This window comes from Gordionus sp. m RMFG-2023, chromosome 1, assembly GCF_954871325.1.
Source record: "Gordionus sp. m RMFG-2023 chromosome 1, tfGorSpeb1-WG-v2, whole genome shotgun sequence".
NCBI classification, from domain to species: Eukaryota; Metazoa; Nematomorpha; class Gordioida; order Chordodea; family Parachordodidae; genus Gordionus; species Gordionus sp. m RMFG-2023.
The window spans coordinates 32,362,611-32,373,039 of NC_088775.1; the positions used below are offsets into that span (position 1 = coordinate 32,362,611).

General features: G+C 26.1%; 1 protein-coding gene and 1 long non-coding RNA gene across 2 annotated transcripts; one reads left to right on the top strand and one right to left on the bottom strand.

Moving 5' to 3' along the window:
* The first annotated feature begins 6,256 nt into the window (after window positions 1-6,256).
* LOC135931717 (jerky protein homolog-like) lies at window positions 6,257-7,727 on the top strand. Its single transcript, XM_065468990.1, has 3 exons — window positions 6,257-6,573; window positions 6,614-7,548; window positions 7,590-7,727. Exons 2-3 carry the CDS (start codon window positions 6,822-6,824, stop codon window positions 7,691-7,693), a joined length of 831 nt encoding a protein of 276 aa, XP_065325062.1. The 5' UTR covers window positions 6,257-6,573; window positions 6,614-6,821; the 3' UTR covers window positions 7,694-7,727.
* Window positions 7,728-8,212: 485 nt separating this feature from the next.
* Window positions 8,213-8,526, bottom strand: LOC135922433 (uncharacterized). The gene is made up of 2 exons (XR_010570901.1): window positions 8,384-8,526; window positions 8,213-8,346 (listed from the first exon to the last, which is right to left on the bottom strand). It is a non-coding gene; the product is annotated as an uncharacterized LOC135922433 (long non-coding RNA).
* Between the last annotated feature and the right edge of the window lie 1,903 nt (window positions 8,527-10,429).

Genomic DNA, 10,429 nt, shown 5'->3' on the forward strand with positions numbered 1-10,429 from the left:
TAAAAAAAGAGAAGAATAGATATCTAATTTATTACATCCCATCCATTGTAGGATGAATAATAAAATGTTTAATATTTAAAATTATTTATATTAAATATTAGTCAAATTTATTATGATATATATTCTATAACTGTCAAATACTTCTGTAAAAGTGGCATTTTACCTAATATTTTATAATCAATTTTATATAATAGAGGATTATCAACCATATGTATACTACTTATTTTATATAAAGAAATCTCTTATACTTATTTGGACCTTGAAAATATTTTTAGGAAGAGGCATGGTTATTAAATTTAAAAATGAATAATATAGTTGTTTAGTGATTTTGAACTCTGTTAATTAGAATATTAAATTTGTTAGTTTTCAATTAATAAATGATTATATTTATTTAATTATAGTTATATAATAGTTTAAATAATAATAGTCAATTAAGCTTAAACTGTTAATGAAATTATAGTGAGTGATATTGATATTCAATTTTTATCAACACAGAATTTGATTGCAAACTGACATTGTGAAAATATAATTTATATGTATTAATCTAATCTAATATTTAAAATAGTATTCATTTAATAAAAATTAGACAGTCTTATTAATTTTTAAATAATAAAATTAAATCTATACATTACTTAATAGTATTCATTTAATAAAAATTTAATTAATTTTGACATAATAAAATTAAATCTATATATTACTTAATAGTATTATAAAATAAATCATTCAGGGGACAATCAAAAAAATTTATTTTTAGTTCAAGGGGTTAAGATTCTATTTAAAAAAAATTTTTTGCTTCAGGGAGCTATTCAAATTTTTCAAGGGGCTTGAGCCCCTGCGCTTCCCCGATAGTGACGCCACTGTAAACTACTAATTATGGACTCTATGTTTTTGTTTTCAATTTCTTTAGTAAACAGTCTTGGTAATAAATCTGGAAATAATTTTGTTTACCCGCTCCGAATTTTAAAATCGAAATTACCAACCAATATCAACCATTTTTGCAATCTCTGTGAAATCATCAATTCTTTATTGTCTTTTTTGGACAAATTTACCAACGGTTTGTGATCCGTATATAATAAAACTTTCGAACCAATAAATATCTACACTTAGTCAAACCAAACCTGACTGCTAAAGCTTCTTTTTTAATGTCGAGTAATTTTTTCAATACTGTTAAATTGTATGGAAAATAAAATCGATTTCTCTTAATTATCAACAATTTGTTACAAAGCTCGTTCCTATACCTTCATTATTTGTTACCAACTGCTTATATATATCTAATGTCGCATTAAAACAATTCAGAATAGGTTTTTCTACCATCTTTACCTTTAATATTTTAAAACTTTCATTATTTATTACTCCCCATTCAAATTTTTTATTTTTTTTTAATTAAAAGCTATCTCTGCAAAATTCTGTATGAAACGATGATAATAATTAGCAGCTCCTAAAAACGCTTGTAGTTCCGTTTTATTACTCGGTGCTCTCATGCTCATAATCTTATCAATTTTCTTTGCAATAGGAGAAATTTCATTTCCTTTTATTATATGTCCTAAATACGGCATTTCATTTAATCCAAAACTTTTTTATATTAACTCTTAAACCATTTTCCTAAATTATGTTTAACACTTTAATTAATCTCGTATTATGCTCCTGTTCTGTTCTACCTGATATCAAAACATGGTCTAAATAATATATGATCCCCCTTAATCCTTGGAATAAAGCAGCCATCGTTCTTTGAAAAATTGAGGCAGATATTCAACTCAAAAGACAATCGGCAGAATGCAAACAATCCTCTATGTGTTGTATTGTTAAAATTTTACTTGTATTCACATTCACCTTAATCTGCAAATAAGCATTAGAAAAATCTATCTTCGAAAAAAAATGTCGCTCCTTTTAGATTAGCCAATAATTGCACTATTCTTAGTAAAGGATATTTCACTGTTATTACCCATGGATTTACAGATTTCTTATAATTTATGCATAATCTTAAGCTATTATCTACTTTTCTTATGATGACTAACAGTGTCGCCCAGACGCTATGTTATTGGTCTTATTATTCCTTCTTTCAGCCATTTGTTTAGTTCCTTATTGTTAATAGTGTTGTTTATTCAAATTTGTAAAATAATTAATTGAGTATTAATATATGTTTTGTTACATATTGTGTTGTTTATTCAAATTTGTAAAATAATTTATTGAGTATTAATTTAAATGTTTTGTTACATATACCAGTATATATACCCAATGGCCCCTACACTTTTTGAGCGAATGAAGCAGAATACCCCCATGAAAAGTACCCCCTTGAAAAGTATCCCCCCCCCTTCGAAAAAATGATAATTATGACACTCATAAATTTCAAAAATAATTTTTATTGCATCAATTTTTAATATATAATATAAATAAAATGCAAAAAATATAACTTTATAAATATTATTTTAAATTAATAATTTAGATAAATTAGGGGAAGAGAAAGCGAAAGAATTTATAATTTCATCAGTATTTAATTGTTTAAATAAAATTTTTTCCATTGATAATATGGTTAAATTATTGAGAAAAGAATCTTTCATGGTACTGCGCAGTCTTGTTTTAATTAATTTAATTTTGCTCATGACTCTTTCGGCAGTACATGAGGTTGTGGGAATGGTTAATAAATATTTATATAAAATTCTTAAATTAGGGAAAGCAGAAAAATTTTAAAGTAAACGATAAGGTAAAATAAATGAATAGTTTTTCCAATCTGAATCGTAAGTCCCTGAATTATCATCATCATCAGAAGAAGCTAAATAATGTATTGGTAAAAATATTTTAATTAAATAAATTTACAATTCTCAGAATCTGACAAATCTTTAGATTCTTGAACCTCTAGGTCATGAGTAATAATTACATCCCCATTTTGGCCATCTTATTTCTAAACTTCAACATTTCTTCGAAAATTTTACTTGAATTTAAATTGTAAATTCACAGATATCCTCGATATCTTCTTTAATAATTAATTTTTCTGCCATTTCCTTTGGCGTAAAAAATGATGTTTGATGTAAAGATTTCATGGAATCATCATTAAATCTTTCGTTAAACTGCATAATAATTAAATCGAGTGCAGCATAAAACACACCTAATCAAAAATGTAGATTTCTCTCCTTCATAAAATCTTGCGCCTTTGAAAAAACATCTAAAAATTCAGTGTTATTATCTATTAGATTAAAAAATAATTAAGACAATAATTTTTATTTTACTTCTCAAATTAATCAAGCAATCTTTTGCCAATTGAATTTGATTTATTGCATACCATATATCCTTAGAAATGGTTTGCAATTTTGTACAAGTCAAACTTGTTATCAACAATATTTTATCCAAAATACAAAGTGATAAGATAAATTCAAATTTTTCTATTCTAAAGACTATAGCACTAGCCATAGTGGAAGTGGCAGAATCTTCAGAATCCTTCTGCCCTCAAGGCATCATAAAGTAGAAAAAAATTTACATTAGCTTTATATGAGGATAACCAGCTTCTAAATAAAAAAACATTTTAAATCTAAATAAATAAGGTACTATTACCGAGTGGTATTATTGATGCGTAGAAATCGTTCGATTTTTTCAGATCATTACACTGAAATTTTTTGAGTACCTCATATCTTTTTACACCATTAAAATAGACATAAATCTCATTTAGTATTCCTAGAACATTTCGAAGTTCTTTAATTGATTGGCATAATTGAACAACGATTAAATTTAATCGATGACAATAACACCAAATAAAATCTGCCTTTGGCGCCTCTGCTCTAATCAAGGCTTTCACACCATTGATTCTTCCACTCATGTTTGAGGCGCCATCATAACTTTGCCCAAATAGTTGTTCAAGAGGTAAATTCATCGAGCCAAGTTTGGATATTATATTATGCTTTTTATCGAGACCTGTGGTATTCCCCTTACAATATATGTCAATCAGTCTTTCAACAGGCTTTGGCGTCTCACTATTTTCAACAATCTTACTATCAAAGCTATTGCTTCTGATTTCGAAACATCGTATGTGCATGATTGAAAAGCACCAGTTAAATGTAATCTCATTTTGAATTTTTTTATAACCATATTTTTCATGGTTTCAATGAGAATGTTTATGTTATTATATGATAATAGGTTTGAATATAATTTCGTTTTTAATCCTTTTTTCTTTCTTCATTTTGCTGTATATACATTTTTAGTATAGGTTCAGAATCTGCAATACACTTAATAAGGGCCATCATATTGATTTCTTGTTGCCTGTTACCCCAGAAGGCTTGGTTACGAGATATTAAATAATCTAAACATCTTATTATAATTCTTATAATAGAACGGTTATTATCTACACATTCTTTCTGAGGTGTTATAAATTTTAATATCGAATTTTTATTATGAGAAAGCCTTCCATAATAGGCCATCATATGTGCCTGTGAAGATTCATGCAGAATAATATCACGATTAATATTTTGCCATTTATCTAGACCTTCACATGTCCATTTTGAATTTGCGTGTGGACCACCAAATAAGAGACGTGTTAAGCAAAAAACTTTATACATTTTAATACTATAAGTAATCAAATTTCTAGGAATTTTGCTATTGTCAATATTGGTTAATATTTTTAGGCATATTTTAAAATTGGAAAAATAATTTATGACAAGAAATTTCGGATAACAAATTTACTAAACATCGACCAAAATTTCCCTCAATATATTAAATTAAATATTAAGTGGGGGGGGGGGGGGTCTTATTGTTACATTTATAAACCAGAAATCACATGATCATGATGGATGTAAAAAAAAGTACCCCCACTCAAATTTACTGAAGCAGTTGCTTCGGACCCCCCCCCCCGTTGTAGGGGCCCCTGCATCAGACAGACTATGCGCCTTCTTAGCAGCAACTTGATGCTTTGTCGAGGAGGGGAATGTTAATAGTGTTGTTTATTCAAATTTGTAAAATAATTAATTGAGTATTAATTTAAATGTTTTGTTACATATTGTGTTGTTTATTCAAATTTGTAAAATAATTTATTGAGTATTAATTTAAATGTTTTGTTACATATACCAGTATATATACCAGTCGATGATATACATATTATAATTATTATTATTTTATTTTTTAAAGTAGAAATAAAATTTTACTTAAACTTAAATATTAGTTGTTTCTTTCACTTATGCATGTCCTCTATCCAAGAAAACGGTAATCTTCTTAAGCCACAAGATTTAGCAGTAGTTTTCCAATAATTTTATATCTTCTTTATTTTTTAGAGTACATAATTCCTCTTTAAAACAACCTTATACTGATTTAAAATATTATTTATTTCATGGCAGAAATCACTTTCAATAATCTCCTCCGTTTCTACTGCAATTGTTCAAAATGGCAATAAAATAATTTAAATAACAATATATTATAAGAAATGTCAATCAATTTGGATTTTGTTATTTTGTTGTGTTTGTTTTTATAAAAATCATCATTATTCATATTTTTGAGAAGGAAAAATAAAGTTAATTATATTTTAAAGAACTAAATTTCTGGGTTGTTGTTAATGGTAGTTTGTGACCAGGATCGGAGGGTCCTAGGTTGGCGGTGCAATAATAAATAAACCATATTTATATATATTAATTTTAATTAAAAATTAAATAAAAATGAAACAACGCAATGTTGTTGTTTAGGCCAGGATTTTTGTTTAATAAATGTGATTTGAATTTTTAGAATAAGGATTTTTGTAGGATGATTTTTATAGGAATTATTAATATTTTTAAAATAATTATAAAGTTGGTAAATAATTTAAGAATGAATTTTTCAAAATTAAATTTTTCAAAGATAAATATATGAATTTCGGATTTTCCTATTGAATGGGATTAAGCGACTGTAATATTGATATAATTAATTTGGCTTGGGTCAATTAATGATATAAAAAATATATAAAGGAATAAGGTATAAAAGATATACAGTTAAAACCGTTTAATTGCATATCGCTTAAGTGCAAAAACTTTTAAATGCGAAAAAACCCCGCGATTTTGATAATAATTACTATGGTATAATGTTAAATTACATTTATAATTGCGAATCGGTTAATTGCGAAATATCGGATAATTGCAAAATTTTTCAGGTCCCATTTATATAACAATAACGTTAATTTAATCGGATAAGTGAAAAAATAAAAAAAATTTTTCGAAAAAAATTATTCATCATTTTTTTTATTTAACCTTTTTCCATTCATTCATTCATTCATTACCACGCCAGAAATTAATATAAAAATGGTAAAAAAATCATTCCAAACATTAACCCTGAAGCATAAAAAAGAAATAATTGATAAATTAAACACTACATCAAAAACACAATTAGAATCAAATTACAATTGCCACGTCTCGACAATCTACCGTTTAATAGCGAATAAAGAAAATCTATGCTCACAATTTCTAAGGAATAAACCTCCTACAACTAAAAGAGTTAGAATGAGTTGTTACCCAAAGACAGAAGCAGCTTTATTGGTTTGGTTTACACAAATGCGAAGTAAAAATTGCAGTCTAAATGGGCTAGTGATGTTAGAAATAGCTATGTTTTTTAGCCAAACATTCAATGAAGGTAATTATAAGTTTTTATAATATATATATATAAATTATAGGCATTCCTACTAGCAGCTGGTTGCAGAGATTTAGGAAAAGACAGAATATAAATTTTCATAATGTTTGCAATGAAAAGGGGAGTGCAGATATTATTAATGCAAATGAATGGAGCAGAAATACACTCTCATCTCTGATTAAAGATTATCAAAGGAGTAATATTTACAATTGTGATGAGGACTATACTACCGAGCATTACCAAAGGGCACAATGGAATTTAGTGGAACTCAACCACTGGGCTTCAAACCAGACAAGGAAAAGGTCACAGTTCTATTTATCATAAATGGGGATGGATCTGATAAAAAGTTATATGTTGTAGGGAAATTTAAAAACCCTAGGTGCTTTAAAAATAAAAAATTACCAGTTAAATACTACTCCAATAAAAGCAGCTGGATGACAACCTCAACTTTTGAAGATATTCTTAAAGAATGGGATTCCTCATTAAAGAAGAAAATTTTATTGTTTTGTGACAATGCATCTTGTCACAAAACAAAATTAACATTTAACAATATAAAATTAATTTTTTTACCAGCAAATACAACATCATTAATTCAACCATTGGACATGGGTGCAATTAGATCCTTTAAATGTCATTATAGAAAGGGTATCATGAGAAAAATGATAACATTGATGGAAGGAAATGACACCATTTCTTTTTATAAAAGATTTACACTATATGATAGCCTCTATCTTATAAAATTTGCATGGGGTGAGGTGACAAGTACCACAATCATAAAGTGTTTTATTGAAGCTAAATTTTTTGATAAGTCTATGGCATTTGATTGGGAATCGGAGGATGAAATAGCATTAACTGACTACGAAGAAGATGAATTTGATCCCATATTTGAAGAATATGTGTTACACGATGATGATGCTAGCTGCCATGGAATTTTAGATGATCAGGATATTTGTAATCAGATAAGATTAGAGTTGGAAGGTTTAATTACTTAAAATTTTAATTAATCTTATTTTTTATAGAAGGTTATGAAAGCTCCAAGAATGACGAAGGGAACCTAGAGATATCTGATCATAAGAAAGCTAGAGAATATAGTGGAAAAAGAATTATTTACTCCAGAGTCTAGCCAAACTCTTATCACAAAATATTTTTATTAAATCTTATATTAGTTTATAATAATTGTGATACATGTATAATAAAATTAGTTCAAATAAAATCTTATGTTATAAAGCATTAATAAACTTTCATTCCAGCATGGTCTGTTAATACATTTACATTTATAATATTAGAATTTATAAGATTTGAATAGGCATAGGATTTTAAATCAAATATCATGTGAATGAAAACAAAACACTTAATAAACTTAAATTCTTTTATATTAATCTTATTGTTTCCAGTTTTTTAGGCAAAATATTTTAAAATTTGGCTTTAATAATAAATTAGAATTTAAAAAGTGATAATATATTTGTGTAAAATTATATTTCAGTAAATTTAATGAAGGTAAAATGACAAAAGTAGTTAAAATTAATGGAAATAAATATTAGGGTATTGTAAAGGAAAAAATGTTATTATCTTTCATAAAAGCTTTTTTTTGCTTTAATTCTTACATATCTTAAATAAAAAAAATGAGATAAAATCAAGTAAACAAATTTAATTATAATTTTATTCAATAAAAAATAATTTATCAACAACTATAATGCTAATACATAAATAATTACAATCTTTTTATAATTAAGTCTTGTTTTCTTTGTTCCTTTCTGTCTATAATCATGTCTAGATCTAGAGAAAGTATATATATCAAAATATATCACATTACTTTCAAGTGCTTCAGATATTTTAATATTATTTGATTGATCTAAATTAATTGAATACTTTTTATAAAATAATAACTTGATGATTTGACGATAAAAATATAGGATTATTGGTGGGAAGAAAAAAAAAGCTATGATCATATGTTTCAACAAATAAGATAAATTTTTAAAATTTAGTTTTTTTATTCGTTACATAACTTATTCAAATTAAAATATATAGTTGGTTACATTAATTAAAAATTGTATTTATTGCAAAGTTTGATGGCTTATTTGATTAAAATATATATAGATGATAAATATCTTTATAAAAAACACAAACTGATTTTTAATAAATAAATTGTTGAATTTTAATCGTATAATTGCGAAAAATCGGATAATTGCGAAATTTTTAAATATTTCGGTCCCAAGCTTTCGCAATTAAACGGTTTTGACTGTATATGGATTATAATTTTTGTTGTTGAAAATTAAATATACTTTTAATTGTTAAATAGTTAACATTAAAAGGAAATAATTTTTGGATGAATTTAAACCCTATTAGAAAGGGAAAAATGGAACATATTTTTTTAATTTTTACTTAGTTAACATTAAAAGGAATAATTTGAGGTTGAAATTTGGAAATGTTGGTTAATGGTTCCAGAGGTAACATAAAATTATGAATGTTGGGATATATATTTATGATTGAATCAATTAAAAAGACAATTATTATTATTATTGTAAACTGAACTTTAACCTTATTTTAAAGGGGGGTTGTAAGCAAGTAAATTTTAGTATCATATAAAAAAGATGAACTAAAAGTATAAGAAAAAATTTAAATTATAAAGGCGCGTTGGATTCATAAAATATATCAATTTGGTAATTTAGAAATCTGGAAGTGCAAATGTCTTTTAATGGTTACTGAGGTAGCATAAAGGAATTGGAATTGAGAATGTTGAGATATATACTTATGATTGAATTAATTAAAAAGATAATTATATAATAAAATGAATTTTAACCTTTTGTTAAAGGAGGTTGTAAGCAAGTAAATTTTAGTATCATAATGATGAACTAAAAATAAAATGGGAAATTTAAATTTTAAAGGCGAGTCTAATTCACAAAATATATCCATTTGGGGATTTGGATGGTTGTGTAAAAAAAGAAGAAAATTATTAAGAATGTTTTGAAATAAAGGTCGATGAACGGTTTTGGAAATATACTTATAATAATTGTAGTAAATTAAGCCAAAATTTCTATGCGAAAACTTAATACTATTGGATATCCATAAAAGAAGTAGTGTTTATAGGTTATATATTGTTATAGATTCAGGGTCCTAAACCAATCTGACTATAAGCTGGTAGAAAGCGATAATGTTTTTTAAAATATATATATAAATATTATATTTTATGTTGGAACGGGACTATATCGTAAATGGGTACAAGCAACATATATTTTATATGATATTGATTAAGAACATAGTGAGAAAGCGAATTAAATAATTCCGTCCAATTTAGGCAGGTCCGTATAGTTATATATTTTGTTAGCTCAGGCCTAGTTTCTAGTCGAAAAAACGACTTTGACTCGAGTCGACTAAATGAGCCGCATTGGTCGGCTCGTGTAGTCGGCTCGTGTTGACTCGTTGGGTCTGCTCAATTTTTTTATTTTTTTATAAAATCTGGTAAATTGTTAAATTTTGGGAAACTGATTAAAGTGAACAAAATTATAATAAGAATATGTTGTTTTTAAAGTTTTTCGTATTTTTTTGGCATAAATAGGCTAAAATAAGTATTGCTAACATGTTTAAATAAAATTTTAGTGAAGATCTACCCTCGATAAGTGACAATTGTCATAATCGTTTTTTTAAAGTTTTTCGAATTTTTTTGACGTAAATGGGCTAAAATAAGCATTGCTAACATGTTTAAATAAAATTTTAGTGAAGATGTACCCTCGATAAGTGACAATAGTCATAATCGTTGTTTTTAAAGTTTTTCGAATATTTTTGACATAAATGGGCTAAAATAAGCATTGCTAACATGTTTAAATAAAATTTTAGTGAAGATGTACCCTAGATAAGTGAC